The 18426-nt window shown below is 51.2% G+C and overlaps 1 protein-coding gene across 2 annotated transcripts in view; it reads right to left on the bottom strand.

Moving 5' to 3' along the window:
• Nucleotides 1-17983, bottom strand: part of IGF2R (insulin like growth factor 2 receptor) — a 103513-nt gene extending 85530 nt beyond the window's left edge. Inside the window, exon 1 of one of the 2 annotated variants that reach the window (XM_042987463.1) lies at nucleotides 17658-17983. In XM_042987463.1, coding sequence (XP_042843397.1) covers nucleotides 17658-17803 — 146 coding nt within the window. In that variant the 5' untranslated portion in view covers nucleotides 17804-17983. Of the gene's footprint in view, nucleotides 1-7516; nucleotides 8221-17657 lie in introns of those variants that run through there. The other variant, XM_042987464.1, reaches the window with a different exon arrangement.
• Between the last annotated feature and the right edge of the window lie 443 nt (nucleotides 17984-18426).

Raw genomic sequence — 18426 nt, 5'->3', positions numbered from 1 at the left:
GTCCCTAGCAAGAAAATTGTTGCTCTGTCCAATTTTATTTCTTTTCTCCATTTGCATTTCCTATTTGCTTTGTCAAGATTTATCAAAATGGTAAGTGGCTATGGGAGTGAGGGGCAATGAGGACCCTATGAAAGTTCTTGGGCCCTGGCTTCTTTCTGGGGGTTGCCAGAGCCACCTACCACAGGGCAGCCCCTCCAGGCTGGCACCTTAAATGACACTCACAAACCCAACCTGAAACACCCAGGTTCGAAGACTCCTTGGCCACGCCACTTAAAAATGACGGAATGGCCACGGCATGTTTCTAATCTACACTACCAAGCGTCTGGAAGAAAATATTTGCAAGCTGAGTGGAAATGCAGTCTACACACACACATACACTTGCGTGCACATCTTGAATACGTCTGCTATACAAACATCTCCCGCAATGAGACAGGTCTGAAAGCCTGTGGGCGTCTCCTTGAATCTCTAACACCCCAATCTGCATCAAGTCTTCCAGGTCACCGTGGCTTCTACCCTATACACCACCCCCACCCCCACCCCGAGGGAAAGGACGGGGCACAAGGAGGTGTAACAAGGGAGAACCACAAAGGCCCAAGGAAGCAGTTGGTCAATGGGAAACAGCACCAGCAGCCCTGCCCGCTGTCCCAGCCTTGCGACATTCGGCCAACATCCTCAGAGGAGAGGACGCAGCCGATTCCCAGTGAAAACTGCTCTTCTGGACACGTCTTCTGTGCAAGAACCTTGGCTTTGAAAAGTTAGCAAAAGCAAGCAAGACCCTTGCCGTTCTACCTCACTTTCCAGAGCGTGAAACGTAGTCAGCCGACGTCCCCCTCCCACTCTCCAAAAATCCAAATTCATTTCCATGCAAACCTGACGATTCTAGATACGCACGTAGGCACAGCAAGTCCTCTCGATCCACAGCTGTGACACCAGCACGACTGGCAGTGCCCACCATGCAATGCTGGCTCTTGGTAGGTGTCCCCAGCCGCATGGCTCCTCAGGGTGGTCACGGCCTCCCCTCCCAGAACGATGACAAGCAGGCCCAGGGCCGCCGGGAACAAAGCCGTGGGGGACCAGGGCGGTGGCTCTGCACGCCTCTCCCAGCAAAGCCACCGTCCTCCCACGGTCCCGAGCACCCTGGCCTGAGAGCCAAAGATCCCAAGGCTCAGAAGACCAAGTCCCCTGCCCAAAGCCACAGAACCATGAAATGTGCCTGGTCTACCTGAGCTCCAAGGGCAAGTGCTTAACCACTCCAGCGAACTGCTTCATTTCGTTTCAGTTTTCAAAAGCGTTTTTAACTTCGCAGAAAATAGTTTCAATTACAACACTGAAACTGACAAAATATTCCACAAAACTTTAGTTATAGTCCTGTCGCAATAAATGCCTCCAAAACGACAGATTCCATCCGTACTGCGTGGGCTCCCAGACTGAGCGAAGCCACAGTGAGCCCGTGGAAGACCCAGGCTGCCCCAGCCACGGTGGCCCACAGACCGTGCACTTGCCGAACTCGAGCTCCCCCCAGGGTTTGCACTTCTGCTCTCGACCCCCGTCCGCTTCCGCTGCTCTTCTGCACAGTCTGAACTGCCGAACCCCAAAGGTGCCTTCTGCAACCTCTTTCCTCACTCACCCGGTGGTTCCTGAAGAAAGAGCATCGATCCCTGAGCCCCTACCCACAGCTGCCCTCGCCCCCCTGCGTATCCAAGCTGGGTGAGGACGCCACTGAGAAGGAGTCGCATCTCACACTCACTCTCCTTTAAAACATGTACTTGGCTCAGCGGAGAGCTGCCCTTTAAAACCCCAACCAAGAGTCTCACGGTGTCACCAGAAACTCAGAAATATCCTACGATCACTCCTTCGTATCCAGCAGGGAATGGTGGAGGGGGCAGAAGTCACACACAAGGCAAATGACTTTGGACAGCTCTGATTTTAAAGTGGATCCTGCTCCTGAAATGTGCCGCGAACATGGACAATTTCACCATAAAAACCGAGCACACAGGCCAAGCCCTTCCCTTATAGAAAGCTCAAAACTGTCTGCCCCTGACTGCAATCCCACCGCCCCTGCTGAAAGTGTCCTGGACGACCACAGTCAGGCCATGTGTCTGTTCGGTGGACAGAGGCTCCATTTTAATCTCATTTGGTTTGAATTTCATAATATCCTGAAAGGTGTTGGCAGATTACCAGTGAGAAGGAGGCACACAAGTAGCATACTGTCAACCAAGCCAGAAGCAGGAAGGCATTTCCACTCTCCCAATACCGCTCCAGCAAATGCCACACGCGGGGCCCGTCCTGGTCAAGAATAAACCAATCTAGGGGCAGCGACGAAGAAGCAAATCCAGCTGGCCAAACACAATCGCCTGGAGCTCAGAAAGCTTCATGAAGAAACGCAGAACCATCTCCACTGACTGAGGTCTGTCCAGAAGAAAGAAAATTCAAAAGGAAAAGCCACAGAGGTACACCTGGACAGTAGGCTTAAACTATTTGAACTTGGCATCTTACTGGGACAAGTAAGTTTTCACATCTGTCATCACTGAATACCTGCAAAACCGTGGTATCTTGCAAAACGGAATTTGGGGTCCTTACATTTTTTAAAACAACTAACATTTTAAAATCAAATACATAAAATTCAGTTACGAAATGTAGGATATGTGGCGGCTGGGTGGCTCAGTCGGTAAACCGTCCGAATTCGGCTCGGGTCATAATCTCTCACGGTCCGTGAGTTCGAGCCCCGCGTCGGGCTCTGTGCTGACAGCTCGGAGCCTGGAGCCTGTTTCGGATTCTGTGTCTTCCTCTCTCTCTGCCCCTCCCCTGTTCACACTCTGTCTCCCTCTCTTTCAAAAATAAACAAACATTAAAAAAATTTTTTACTAAATAAATAAAATGTAGGCTATGCCCAACGTCTTAAAGAAAACAAAAAATCTCAGGAAACTGAGTTCCTTTGCTCCAACACAAAACAGGTCCATGAACCCTCACCAACTCTTCACACGTAGTGCCACACAGCCACACTCCTGAATTATACCTTCGTTCCCTCACGCTCTATGAGTCAGGGTTATGGTAATGGTCATGTAGCCATTAAACTTTTTATTACTGGCCTACAATTAATTATTGGTATAAAAAGCAGTATACAGGTATGATGGAATCAGTAATAAAATTAATAAGCATGTGCAAATCTATAATTTGGTTTCTTTTTTAAAAAAGAACAACAAAGCTCAGTAATATATGTTCTAAATTCACAGCACACAATAACTGGCTTGAGGAATGTTTCTCTGAATCTAGAGTGAGCAGCAGATCTAAAATCTGGGGGACGAGGGGGAAAGTCTTTCCAACCTGAACATCAAAAAAAGATTTTCCTACTTTTGGCCTGCATCCAAGTCCTCTTGCAGAATATTCCGGAAATCGTTTGGCTCACTTCTGCCCCTTATCATTACCAGATAGTTTCTCAGCTCGTATATCCAGCTCACTAACCTTCAAAAATCTGGAACGGTCTCCTAAATTTAAGAAGGGGGAGGGGAGGATGCAGGGGGAAAGGAGGGCGCGGAAAGAGGCAGGGTTTCCAAAATGGACATTTGCAGGAGAAGGACAAGAGCTTGCTGTGACCACTGTTGTCGACAGCTCTCTGCGGCTGACACCAAGGGAGAAGAATCTGATTTGGCACGATAAATCTGCACCCCGGTCTGAAGGCCAGGGGACACATGAGTTTGACACAGCATGGCAAAAGCTTATATAGGAAGTACTTCACTTCCTATTCTAACAAACCCACAAAGCTGTGGATAAAGATATGAGGCCTGCACCAAAAAAAAAAAAAAAGGCAAGAAAGTGCCAGACGTCAGCTTTTGGTTTTCCCAGGTAGTTCCGCAGGGTCTGGGAGCGAGAAGCCAGCTGGCTAGAGAGGCACCCGGCTGGAAGCAAGGCTCTGAGACGGCACCAGAGCCTAAGGCGCCACGGGATGGGCTGGGGGGGGGGGGGGGGGGGGGGGAGGGCAGAGCTTTAAAACAGCGCCACGAGTGACTAACAGAGGTCATGTGAAATAGGGAGGGAGGTGAGCTGCACTTGGAAAGGTGCCAGGGCGAGTGGAGAGAGCCCACAGACCTGGCTCCGACTCCCGCCCCACCCTGCCCAGCTGTGTGGGACATGCTTGATCTCTGAAGCCCCAACTTCCTCATCTGCAAAACTCAGCTGCCACACAAAGTCACCGTGAGGAAAATCATGACTAGGAACGTACAACTTTTGAGAGACTAAGATTTAAGGCTTTCATCTGGTCAATAGAAGGCTTCGGGCAGCTTTAAAAATGGAGTTTACAAAAAAAAGGTACTTTGGCTTGGAGCCCTCCTAAAGGAATGTCACGTAACACTGGCCAGGAAGTGAGAGGGGCAGGCCCTGGTCTTGGGCCATCTCCACAGAGCTGGCAGAGCTGAAGACAGAGACTGGGGGGTGGGGGTGGGGGCCTTAGGGCACGCACACACACACACACACATACACACATGCACACACACACACACACACACACCCCTCTGCTGCCTCCCAGGATCTCTCAGGACAGGACAGCCCACTTTGGGCCTACCCACGCTAAGGCCACGGAGCCACCAGCTCCCACCAGAACAGAAGCCTGATGCATCTGAAACTCTGGCAGAGCAGCAGGGGCAAAGGACAGGACGGGACACAGTCTTCCTAAGGAGGTTCCACTGCAGTGCAAGGTGTGGGATTCTCAATAAACTGACAGGGGCCCCTTCGCAACACGAAGCTACCAGAAAGGACGGCCGGTCTTTCCTCTGCTGCGCCTGTGGCCTTTTTGCTCAGGTCCACTCCATATGGTAGCAGGATGCGGGCCTGTATTTCAACCCTCAACCCTGCTCTGTGAGGACTTCTTTAAAAATCAGAGTAATCACCTGGATGCTCGAATACTTTGTTGCTCCTATGCATAAAGGAGGCTTGGATCATGGGCTAAACCTCCCTCATTATACAGATATCTGAATTTGACTGCTTTTAAAGTCAACCCACCAGCGCATGGCATAGAATTCAAACCCGAATGCTCCGCCCCCTGGTAAGCTGTCACCGGTGTCCCAGAAAACCCTCCCAGACCCTGTGCCATTCCTTCCGAGCTCCAACCACAGGGACGGTCTGCCCTCCTGGGTGCCGGGAAGTCAACTCAGCTGCGGGACGGCAGTGAGGCCACTGTCGGGGGCTCATTCGGCCGGCAAGATTCACACGGGAGAAAAGGCTCTGCTTTGAAGATGCCAGGCTCCAATGTCAGACTGGCACACACAGCTCAGCAGGACCTAACACCCGACTGGGAAAAGGAACCACACACACACAGGGCGCTCAGTCAGTGCCGGGGTGGGCATCGCCTCCGTGAGATCACTTAAGTAGGTCAACGCTAGCTCATCTCGGCCTCACGAGCTCTTAGAAGAACAAGGGCAAGTCTGTGGCCCACACTTCTGCTGAACGGTCTGCAAACACCATCACTCAACTTCACCCAATCCGTCCAGGTCGGTGCTGTGCCCCCTGCAGACACAGCACGATGGCCCTTTGAGATCCATGACCTTACCTCCTGTCACCAGCTCAGGAAGTGGCTGAGCCAGCCCTCCAAAGAGGCCTGTCCGGCCTCGGAGCACAGGCCACCTCCGCCACAGGGCCACAGTAAAAGCGTCACCAACGTAAATGTGACCTGAAGAGAAAAGGCCGCTGTTTGCTTAACTGCTACCCTTCGCAGAGGTCGTGCTTCTTAGTTCGCTGTGGAAGTTAAGACAGAAACTCCCATGTTTCCATCAAGTCTACCTTGATGGCTTACCCGCATGGTCCTCACACATTGTGCCTTCCCTCACCTCACTAAGGCCCATGCTTCACGGCACCCTGGCCACCAGACTCGTCCCCTACTTGGGGACAGCACCCCGAGTTTTGCTTCCTCTGTCTTCTCCTTCCTTCTCTCCCTTCGCCCTGGGTCACCAACCTTCCTCTCCGTGCTGGACCACTCCCTTCAGTGTACAAACCTATCGTGCTACACCCCACTTTTTAAAAAATTTTTTTTATGTTTATTTATTTTTGAGAGACAGAGAGAGACAGAGCATGAGTCAGGGAGGGGCAGAGAGAGAGAAAGAGAGACACAGAATCGGAAGCGGGCTCCAGGCTCTGAGCTGACAGCAGGGAGCCCGATGCGGGGCTCAAACCCACACACCGTGAGATCACGACCTGAGCAGAAGTCAGACACTTGACCAACTGAGCCACCCAGGAACCACTACACCCCACTTTTTACGACACTCTCCCTTGATCCCACAAGCCAGAGCAGCCACCAGCCACTGCTCTGATCCCTTTACAGCAAACTCCAAACCTACTGTCCCCGTGTCCTGTGCTCTCACATTCCCTCAAAGCCAACCAGGCTTTCACCAACACCTCCATCGTCACCACCAAAGACCTCTCTCTGTGCTGCCAAAGCCAACGGTCACTTTTCCGCCTTTGTGGCAGTCGGTGCTCCCACCTGACACGCCTGACCACTTCCTTCCTCCAGCCCGGTCTTCCCTGGCCCTCCGGGACATCGCGCTCTCTTGGTTCCCGTCCCAGGCCCCTGGCATCTCTTCGTCGGCCTCCCCGGCAGGTCCCCCAGCATCTGCACCTCAGACTCTGCCCCCACCACTGCCTAAGTACTCGCTCCAGTGCTCCCGATACAGTGCTCCTGATACGCGGTGGCCCCCAAACAGCCCCAGCCCGAGGGACTGCCCTCAGCCCGAAGGCACAGCTCGGAGGTCCGCTTGAGCCCACCCTGGATGCCGGGAGGCATCCCCACAGCGACACGGCCAAGCCGAACGCCCTGTCTTCCCCGTAGAGCAGCTCCACCAGCTCTCCCCTCCTCCGAAAACAGCACCTCCACCGCAACACAACTTCCCACTGCACAGACCGAACCTCCCTCTCTCCTCGCATCCCGAAGCCATCACCAGCCCCACCTTCAAAATATCCAACTCCCACCACTTCTCACTACACCCTTTGCTACAACCCCCATCCGACCTGCTATAACTTCTAACCTGGTCTATCAAAACTCCCAGCTTCCCCCTTTTGGCCATCCCCTACGTCACTCCCGGGCTCAAAATCCTCCCGGGGCCCCCCGTCCCTCACTACAAGGGCCTATGGGACCCGGTCCCCAGCTACTTCTTCCTTCCAGTCCTCTCCCGCTCCCTCCGGCACTCATGCTGCTCCCGCCCCAACGGCCCCTCTGCCACGCCCCAGCCACGTCAGCCGTGCTCCCCTCCAGAGCACCCGACGCGGGGTCCCCCGCTCGAGGCACTTCCTCCGCGCGCTCCGCTTGCACATCCTCTTGGAAACGGCCCCACCCGTGGCTCGTCCCTCCCCCAGTGTCAACCAAAGTGACAACCAAAGGGCGACTCTAGAAGACAGAAAAGAGAAGCCACGCTGGCTTCCCACTGTGCCTGCGGTGAGTAAACATCTGCGGCAGGCGGCAGGTGGAGGAGGGTCGGAGGAACCGCGAGGGTGACTCAGTGGAGACGCACCCTTGTCACTCGTAGGAACCCACTTCTTCGGGACTTCCATTCTGGTGGTTTGGTTTTCTGTTTTCAGACAGGGGGCGAAGAGCAGGAAGTCTTGGGGGGGCAGACTGTTTCCAGGACAAGGCATCGGCGTACCAGGCGGAGCCGGTTTCAGAGCGAAGCTAACGTCTGACGCCAACAAATGAAATTTACACCCGGTCCAAACCCGCCGGGCCGTCTACGCCTCAGTGGGCTCTCCACATGCACAGGTTAGTGCCACACACGCACGCGTGCGCGGAGAGTATTTACGGCACCCAAGCACGAAGGCTCCTTCCTCCCAGGCCGCCCACCGGCAACCACATCTCAAAGGCCATTTGTCACCGCTCCCACATTTCGTAATCTCTCCGTCCATACCCTGCACCAAAACTAAGGTTGATACGGTCACAGCCTCTCTAATTTCCACAGGTCCCCTCGCTCGCCCGCCGTGAGCCGAAATACTCAGAAGAATCTGCTCCCTCCGCCCAAGCAGGCCGCCCTCCCTCCCTCTGTCTACTCGAGGGCACAGCTGCCCCAGGGGATCTAAAAGCACACAAAAGTGAACAGGAAAATCCCACCAAAGATCTCTGGCTGATCTGAAGGGCAGGTTCTGTGCTCGCAGGAAGGAGAGCGACCGGCATTTCCGCCACCGTGGCCCCCCGCACCCGCTAACACAAGGACGAAAATAGGCAGATGACACACGGCTCGGGGCACCTCAAGGACCTAGCCAGCAGCAGCCGTTTTTCCAGCTGTACAGCACAGTGGACTTCAGGAAGTGCTCTTCTCACCTCCCCCACCCCGGCCCGCCGTCTGGCTCCCCGCCCCCACCTACAGCACACAGCCTGGGACCCAGGGCCCCACTCCCTCTGCAGGGGGAGCCGGGGGAGGGGTGAGGACCAGCCGCTCCTGACTGCTGACACCCCCCCCCCCCCAGCCCCGGGCGGGCGGGAGTCAGCTGGGCCTCTCACCCCTCCAGGAGATGGCCGGGGAGGCCGGTTCTGCACGGCTGCGGCCGCCCCCGGGGAAGGCAGACCAGCCAAGGAAACGGCAGGGGAGGACCCAGGGCCCGCAGGCCATATGGCATCTGCATCGGCCCAAAGCCCACACCTCCTATCATCAAGCGTCTCCTTGTCCGAGGGAATCTGAGTTGGGCTTTTCCCCAAGTCACAACTGAAGGAATCCTGAAGGATGCATACTTCACAACCACAGAATTCTGGATGCAAAATGGACCCCGAGAATCACACAGTCTGATGATTTTTCAACTTCTTCAAAGGATGGAAACATTTCTTTCTCAAAAGGACTCTTCAGTGGAGCGCCACTGTAGAAATCGGCTACAGAAGAGATGCTCTCTGGTTGAGGCAGAAACCCCACGGCACTAACGGAGAACCCGGGGCGGGGGGGGGGGGGGGGGGGGGGGTGAGGGGGGGTGCAGAGTAAGAGGCTAAAAATATCATGGGGACAACGCAACGTTAAACAGACAAAACGTAATCACCGCCACCACCGTTTCTGAACACTGAGGAGGGGGCAGGCGCTGAAATTCTCTAACTCTCAAACAGCCCTGAAAACTTGTCCAGCACCCTGATTTGGCACAAAAGGAAATCAAGGTCTGTAAGGATCAGTGACTGGCCTGAGACCTTATAACTAGTAAAGAGAGGAGTCCAATTTCCAAACCAGGATGGCCGCTTCCAGAACGAATGGCCCTCTCTTGCAAAGGAAACTGAGATCCAGAGAAAAGAGATCTGCCACAGCCAACTCCGTAATCCAGCTCCTAGGAGAACACACTGCACTTGGCCAACTGCAGTGAACACAGGGTTTATCAGCTATCTCCTGGCAGGCTCAGGCTGGGGGGGGGGGGGGGGGGGGGGGGGATACCTGGGAAGGCAGAAATTCCCGAGATCTGAAGAGCAGACAGGGAGATACAGCAGCCAGAGGCCCGCCCTGCCCATCCCCCAAGCTCCCCCCAAACCACTCAGAGCCAAGATCCAACAACTGCTGCCAGCCCTACCCTGCACAGCTGCACTAGGACAAGCAACAAATGTCCCGAAGGAGACGTACTGCAAAGACCACAGTCAAGAATCACCAGTCATCAGAAGGACACCGCCATGAAAACGAGAGGGCAAACTCCAGCAGAAGACCCAGGGCCCAAGGAAGGAGAAGTAACAGAGCAAGGAGAGCACAACTTTCCAACCCATCTTCCCAGAAATGATGAAAGCTGCACGGCGGTGAAGACAGGTGGGGTCACAGGCAGCTCTGGATACATATCAACTGGAGACCTTGTTAAAATGAAGAATTAAAAAATTAAAACGTTTAAGAACCTATGAGCAACAGATTGGCTAAACTGGGAGACAGGAAGCAAGACATTCTTCTGGAACTCTGTTCATAGCAGTAGCCAGATACAAAGTATAAAAGACCAGAGGAGCAAGACAAAGAATAAGTTACAGTAAAGAAAATCTGAACAGCACAATAAAAGAAACTTTGACCCAAAGGGAGAAGGAGTTGTTCCAAACACACAGAACACTCCCAACTTGACTAGGTGCTAGGCCACAGGGGAAATGTCACTAAATTCCACCACGTTTACTAGCCACAGTGGGGAGGGGAGGAGGGGACGGGACGGGAGGGGGGGACAGGGAGGGGAAGGGGGAGGCAGGGCGGGAAGGGGGACGGAGCCATTTACCTAGGGGAAAAAAGATTCTAAAAAATTAGTGGGTCCAGGAAGTTGAAATAGTTAAACTTTTGCGTCCTGAAAGAAAATATTTAAAATTTAAGGATAAAAAAAAAAACTATGTAACAGGGGCGCCTGGGTGGCTCAGTCGGTTGGGCGGCCGACTTCAGCTCAGGTCATGATCTCGCGGTCCGTGAGTTCGAGCCCCGCGTCAGGCTCTGTGCTGACAGCTCAGAGCCTGGAGCCTGTTTCGGATTCTGTGTCTCCCTCTCTCTGACCCTCCCCCATTCATGCTCTGTCTCTCTCTATCTCAAAAATAAATAAACGTTAAAAAAAATATATTTTTTTTTAAATAAAAAAAAAAAAACTATGTAACAAACCTCTGAGTGGTACAGTCCTCAGAACAAAGAAACATATAGCTTTAAATTCATCTCATGTTACGTAAAATGATTTAAAATAAAAGATCTAAGCTTTTCAATGAAATTACCAATAGAGAGCAGAAATTAATAAAATTGAAAATAAATGGTGAGAGAGACGGTGAATGTAAAACGGTAGTTCTTTTAAAGACTGAAAAGGGTAAACAAATCTTTAGTAAGTATGAAGAAAAAAGTGCACAATTAAAATCAGAATATTTTTTAACTTACCTAGAGATACAAAGGGTTATTGTCAAAACTAGGAGGTAGCATGCTACGTTTTTATATACGAATGTGAAATTAACATGACAACTTCCTAGAAAATATGGAGTTTCGGTCAACTGGCTCAAGAAAAAGTTGCAAATCTAACTAGCTAAATAAAGAGGATAAAACTGAAACCATAATCAAAACTCCTCCCCCACTGTACTCTACCTCCTCAAAGACACCAGACCCAGAGAGCTTTACTGGTGAGTTCTACCAAAATTTAAGTAAGAGAACATGCCCATCTTACACAAAACTGCTCCACAACATATAAAATACTAAAAGCTTCCTAGCTCTTTCCACAAAGCAAACACGCTCTCGATGCTAAACTCAGCCAAGAACAGCATGGCAAAGAAAATTACAGTCCAATCTCACTAAAACACAGCTATAAGCATCCTATATAAAATACTAGCAAACAGAACTAGATGTATTCATGGAAGAAATAAACGTTCACCTTCTCCTCACACCATACATAAAAATTAACCCCCCCCAAAAAAAACTGATCCTAGGGCTAAACATAAAAGTTAAAACTATAAAACTTCCAGACAACCATAAGAGAAAATCTGTTTGACCTTTGAGTAGACCAATGGTTCTCAACTGGAAGTAATTTTGGCCACCAGCAGCCATTTAAAATGTCTGAAGACATGTTGTCTGTCATAACTGAGAGGGCGGGGGAGAGAGGGGGGGTTCCTCCTGGCATCTAGCGAGTAGAGGTCAGGGATGCTATGTAACATCCTATAATGTACAAGAGCCGCCATGACAGAGAATTACCCAGCCTAAATGTCAATACAGTTAAGGTTGCGAAACTTTAGGGCAAGTAAAGATTTCTTAAGCTGCAAAAAAAAAAACAAAAAACACAAACCATTAAAAAAAAAAAAAAAAAAAGATAATGGGAATGCAAGCTGGTGCAGCCACTCTGGAAACAAGTCTGGAGGTGCCTCAAAAAACTAAAAATAGAACTACCCTATGACCCAGCAATTGCACTAGTAGGCATTTATCCAAGGGATACCGGTGTGCTGTTTCGAAGGGACACATGCACCCCCATGTTTATAGCAGCACTATCAACAATACCAAAGTATGGAAAGAGCCCAAAGGTCCATTGATGGACGAATGGATAAAGAAGATGTGGTATATATACATATACAATGGAGTATTACTCAGCAATCAAAAAGAATGAAATCTTGCCATTTGCAACTACATGGATGGAACTGGAGGGTATTATGCTAAGTGAAATTAGGCAGAGAAAGACAAATATCATATGACTTCACTCATATGAGGACTTTAAGAGACAAAACAGATGAACATAAGGGAAGGGAAACAAAAATAATATAAAAACAGGGAGGGGAACAAAACAGAAGAGACTCATAAATATGGAGAACAAACTGAGGGTTATGGGAGGCGTTGTGGGAGGGGGGATGGGCTAAATGGGTCAGGGGCACTAAGGAATCTACTCCTGAAATCATTGTTGCACTATATGCTAACTAATTTGGATGTAAATTTAAAAAAATAAAAAATAGAATTAAAAAATAAATAAAAATAAATTAGCAAACAAAAAATAAATTGAAGTTCATCAAAATGAAAAAATATCTGTTGACAAAGTATACATTAAGAAAATGAAAAGGTAAGCCAAAGACTGGAAAAAATATTCATAGTACACAGTACACATACCTAAGGACTTGTACTCAAAATACATAAAGAGCTCTTAAAACTCATTAAGATGACCACTGCCCCCCCAACACACACACACAAAACTTTGTCAGGGGGGAGGGTGGTGACAAAAGACTGGTTTTAATAAAGAGACGTTGCTGAAGACCGTCCAAATGGTCAATAAACACATAGAAGATGTTCAACATCATTAGACATTCCAATAAATACGAGGAAAGATATGCGACGCCATGAATCGGGGATACGGAAATTAAAACCACACTGAGATACACTGCAAACCCACTAGAATGACTAAAACTAAAACTGGTAAGATCAAGTGTTGACCCGGACACTGAACTGGAACTCTCACACGTGGCTTGTGGGGATGCAAAATGGACACTCACTTCCGAATACAGCGTGACAGCTCTCAGAGTGAAACACCATACGTTGAACAATTCCACGCCTGTGTATCTACTCAAGAGAAAAATGAATGCACAAGTCCACACGGACTCATTTGCAAATACTCAACAGCTGTATTCGTACTAGCCAAAAACCGGTTAACACCTAGATTTTTCCTAAACCAAAGAGAAAAATCAAAACTAAGATTACACTATTTAAAATTAACAAAAATAAGGAGAAGGGTGTGCACGGTTGCTGCCTCCCTAGGGAGAGCAGTCGTGGCCAGCACAAACTTCTAGGATTCCGATGCACCGCTCCATTTGTGCTGTCTCCATTCCGGCTCTGGCTCCTCCTGATTTTCCCTCTGCTTAAGAAATTACTGGAAAATAACTGAATCCTGCGTCACCTTGCAAGGATCAAACACGAGGAGACACAATCAGCATAAGTCCAGGCCTCTGTCCCTCACTGGTCATGAGTCAGCTACGAGGAAGACACAAAGGGGCCACAGGTATTCCACCTTCCCGTACATCATCACTGGCCAGTGGGGGCATTACCAAGAGATAGACCTCTGTGGCTAGGACAACAAAAAGGAAGAAAACAAAAAAAGAAGTAACCAGCAAAGTAATGAGGTACTTTCTGCCGCGAAGTCCCAGTTCTGATACCCTACTGAATCATCTGCCCAGCTCAATACAGTTTTACATGCCAAGATCAAAATACAGATGAGAACATCTGAATCATTTTTCTCAGCCCCATCTTTTAAAACTCTTTCTATGAAACACTAAAGGTGGGAAATCCAATCAGGAATTCATTTCCTGGGAATCTGTCAGGACGCTGCTCTAAGAATCAATGCATGAGGTCTAATGTACCCATAATTTAAGCATCTTGGGCTTCTCCCACACTTATTGTTGCAAGAAATGTACACACACAAATGCATGTGGTCCAGGTTTAACATGTGGCCCAAATTAAGCATATAAGCATTGTTCCTTCAGAAAAATCGCAGGAAAAAAAAATCTCCTTAGAGACAGCAACTAAACCAACCCCAACTCCTGGCTGGCCTCGTTATTCTCTTGTTCTTGATATAATAAAAACTTTCCAGCATTTGTACCCAAACAACTGGGAGGAAACTTGTTCTGAATAAATTATAAAGTATTTTACTTAAATCATGCAGCCCAATGCATTATTTTATAACTAGTACAAACTATTAAGACCTCACTTACTAAGGATGTTAACACCTAAACAAACAGGAAACTCACCTACTACATACGATGCAAGACGGCATTTTACAAAGTGTAAATCCCACGGCGATGAGTAAAGCTACTGACGAGCAGAGAGCACTTTGGTCACTTTGGGTGACTTCTGGCGACTCTGCAAGGCCTGGCTTCTGCCCTACCCCCCCCCCCCGCCCCCGTTATCACTGTTCCAGCCCTACTGACCTCCAAACATTCCTCACTGGCATTAACACTCCTCCTTCCTCAGGACCTCTGTACATGGCCAGACCCACAGCCACTCACACCGGCCTCGGGAAATGCCTTCTTTCTGCTAGCACACTGCCTCCCCAAAAAACAGCTCAGTGACTAAAAATCACCAACTTCTTCCACAGCACAGGACTCACCCGGCACGGCAATGCTCTCGAGTCTTAGAAAACACACGACTGAGTTGCTCTAACAAGAAGCACATTAAGCACTGCGTAGAGCCAGACACACTTCGGGAACATCGCCTTTTTCGTCCCTGCTTTCCAGTGCACAACTCACAGAGACCAGTTCTGTCCCCCAGGTGCACAGATGCAGTTAAAGATCCTGCTGAAATAGCTCTCTGTGTTGCCGGCATCCCTCCCGGTAACTAACTGCACCAGGGACGGGACCCCTGCCACCGCCTTACCCCAGGAGAGAGCAGGGCCGCGGCTGGCCCCAAGCTCTGCCCTCACCCCGGGGGCCTCACCAGGTGACCTGCAGGCAGCCCTGAAGCAGACTCGACCTCCCTCGTGTCGGTTCTAAGGGACTGCAGATGAAAAGTGCCTTCTCTGGTTCTAGAGAGCTGGGCTTCAGAGAAGTTGCTTCCCAGGATCCAACTCTATTATTTCGAGATGATGAGAATTTACTGCAGGGCTCTAGTTAAAGCTGTACAGTGTCTGGGCACTCCCCACCTGTGGCGTGGATGGTGGGTGTCTGGGGACTGCCCTAGGCACCAAGCCACCGCGGACAATTTCCAATGGAAAACTGTGTTCTGTGTTGCAAACAAGCAATTTACAAATACTTGGAATGTAATCCTTGAGTCTACTGGGGACATCTACCCAGGGTCTGCTATCACTTGACCAAGCTCCGCAAAGAGTAATACTTGGAGCGGCCTAGTTTCCATACTCCCTACTGGAGATCTGGGTGGGTTATTCACATTTCAGCCAATGGACACCCAGAGATGGAATAAAAAGGCACTTGAACACACTCTGCTTTGGTGATACTTAGCAGAACTTTTCATACTGGATTAAAAAAATCATCAGCTCTGGGGCACCCGGGTGGCTCAGTAGGTTAAGCGTCTGACTTCAGCTCAGGTCATGATCTCAAAGCTCGTGGATTGGAGCCCCGCGTTGGGCTCTCTGCTGCCAGCACAGAGCCCGCTTCAGATCCTCTGTCCTCTCTCTGCCCCTCCCCTGCCAGCACTCTCCCTCTCAAAAATACAGACATTAAAAACAAATTATCAGCTCCCATTCGTACTCTTCAAATATACGCTCGAGTCAAGGAACTTTTAGCCAGTGTTATCTCATAAAAATACACAGATTTTTTACACACACACACACACCCAAAAGTTGTAACAAGCATTTAAGCCAAGATATTCATTTAAAACAGGAACAAATAGGAACGTTTTCATTTGGCAGAATATGGAGTTTAAAGCTGAGATTATGCAGGGCTCTGGAGAAGTCTCAACGCAAAACCACAGAGCGGTAACAGGGAAAAGAAACGTGTGCAAGCACACCCCTGAGTTAACTGGGAGATTTGCTGTCCTACAGAACTCTGGCAGAAAAAGTAAACACGCCAACTTTAAAGGCATTCTGAGACTGCAGAGGACACATTTATCACACTAACAGCGCACATCACCCAAGAGCACTCTCTAGCATTTGCTAAGTTAAAGATACAAAGGCCATTGCCTACTGGACCCAGAGGCCATGTTCCACTCGCAGATGAGGCTGTGAGGACTAACGTAATGCGAAACTAAGGGCCCCTTGCCTCAGCCACTATGTATGGGTCTGCGCTTGAAGCCAACTTTAACCTTAGCCCTTAAAAGATAAATTCCAATTTGCTAACAAATCCAAGACTTCAATACCACTAGCCCAGCTGAGTTAATTTCCTATGGAGAGGGCTGCTCACAGCAGCCATTATTCCAAAACCTTCTTTAAACGCAAGCTGTAGCCTGACCTTGCAGAAGCTGCCCCCCTTTTGTGTGTACCATGCACCATGCTCATTACGGTGTAATATGTATGTGAGGAGGCAGCCTGCCTAAAAATGAATGTGCAGTGAACCCTCCATCCGACTGTTCCCCCCCCCCCACAAAAAAAAGGGAAGAGAAATAAAGAACATGGCCCTTGCACAGAATTCCTGTTGTGAGCTCAGCCTCACTCTCCTTAGAACAAGCTCTAACCTCAGAGGTACAAATGAGACCATCTCTGACACAGGGGAAAAACCAGAATCCCATAAACCACACCACAAACTCAAAGTTCAGTTCAAAGCAGGTTCAACTCATTCTGAGAAGGAACCTCCTAGTGCCACTGGGAGCTCTTTGACTGTTTGCTGGTCTTTCTGAGCTCTTCATCCTGCTCCCTTTTTACCAAAGTTTAAAAAAATCAATAAAAGTTGGATTTTCTGTCATCCTAAACAGCTCAGAAAAGGTTGGTCAGAAAATCCTCCTAACGGGCAGCTCCCCACCCCCAGGACTCCTGTCCTAACCAGCACAGGGCACTAACAGCCCTCGACGGGTCTAGCGATTATACAATCATGATTCCCAGAGCAAAAGACTCCACTAGAATAATCCACCCTAGAGACAATGACATCATGTGAGCAACTAGACAGGAAGTTAGGCTCGGAGAAGTGGAAGGGTAAAGTCTTGAAAGCCAATACAGGATGACCACCCTCCATTCCCTCGATCAAAAAAAAAAAAAAAAAAAAAAAAGTCACCTTCTGCAGAAAAGCTACTTTAAAGAGAACATGGAAAACCTACAAGCAGGAAATCAATCAGCAAATGAAACCAACCCCTCCCACCCCAGTAAGGCCATTCGTGTGGGTGTCCTTCCACACTAAGGGGCCTCTCCAAAGTCCCGCTGGTGGAACTTTGAGAAAAACGTGCAGCGGGAACAAAGCAAAGCTGTAGTTCCTGCGTCCTCCAACTTTCGCAGGCGCACCGCTGTGAGAGGGCAGGCGCTGGGCGGAGGGCGCCCGCAGCGTGTCACCCGGTTGAGTCGGGGCGGCCGGCTGCTCGCACACAAAGCCGCCCGGACTTAGTGACAGCCACAAGTGGCGAGACAGCGGGCCCCCCCCCCCACCCTGGGCCAGTGCCAGGACGGCGAGTACCCCGCGCCCCCCGCCCGCGCGACCCCTCGGTCTCTCATCCTTCGCCACTATGCGGGCAACTTTCCCTCGGGGACGAGGGAACCCAAACCCGGGCTAAAGGCGACTCGGGGAGCCCAGCCCGTCCGCAGAGCGCCCCAGCCACCCCCCCCCCCAAAACCAGCCCCGCTGCGCGCCCCGGGCACCTCGAGCGAAGCCTGCGCCCGGGCGGGCCACCCACCTGCACAGCTCGGGGAACTCGGCGCCCTGGGCCCGCGCGGCTCCCGGGGCCAAGACGAGCAGCAGCAGCAGCAGGAGCAGGGAGAGCAGCGGGCAGCCGGCGGGCGCGGGCCCCAGGTGGGCGCTCCGGCCGGCGGCGGCCCCCATCGCGCCCGGCCCTGGCTGCGCGGCGAGCGCGGGGCTAGCGGCGCGCGGCTGCCGGGGGCCGCGCCCGGGACATGGTCGCGCCGCCAGGGCGGAGACTGAGGTGGAGACGGAGAGAGGCGCGAGACGAGCGGGAGCGGAGCGGGAGCCCGAGGGGCGCACGGCTCGGCTCGGCTGGGCTCGGCGGCGGCGGCGGCGGCGGCGGCCCCGGAACCGCGTCACGTGACCGCGCCCGGCCCCGCCCCCGCCCCCGCCCCGCTCACATGACTCCCTTGTTCAGGTGATCCCCGCCCGCCCCGGCTCCGCCCAGGCCCGGTCACGTGAGCGCGGCACGCGCGGGGCAGGAAGCGGCGCGGCGGGGCGCGGGGCGCAGGTGCGTGGCGTGGGCCTGCGTCCCGGTGGCGGCGGGGACCGGTGACCCGGGCCTCGCTTAACTCCCTGCGCACACTCTGGGTCGCGTTGTGCGGGCTCCCCAACTTGGAGTTACCGCACCCCAACCTCCACCGACGGCCGGGGAGGGGAAAGTAAGAGGGCTCAGACTTTTCGTGCCCAGCCGTAAATGCCATCGCTCGGCAGCGTTGCTTCGGATCCTTGAGTGGAAACGCACTTTTCCGCTCTGCGGAGCC

The sequence above is a fragment of the Panthera tigris genome, chromosome B2, assembly GCF_018350195.1.
Source record: "Panthera tigris isolate Pti1 chromosome B2, P.tigris_Pti1_mat1.1, whole genome shotgun sequence".
Lineage (NCBI taxonomy): Eukaryota > Metazoa > Chordata > Mammalia > Carnivora > Felidae > Panthera > Panthera tigris.
The sequence above is the reverse complement of the archived record's forward strand: the minus strand, read 5'-3'. Positions and strand labels throughout refer to the sequence as shown.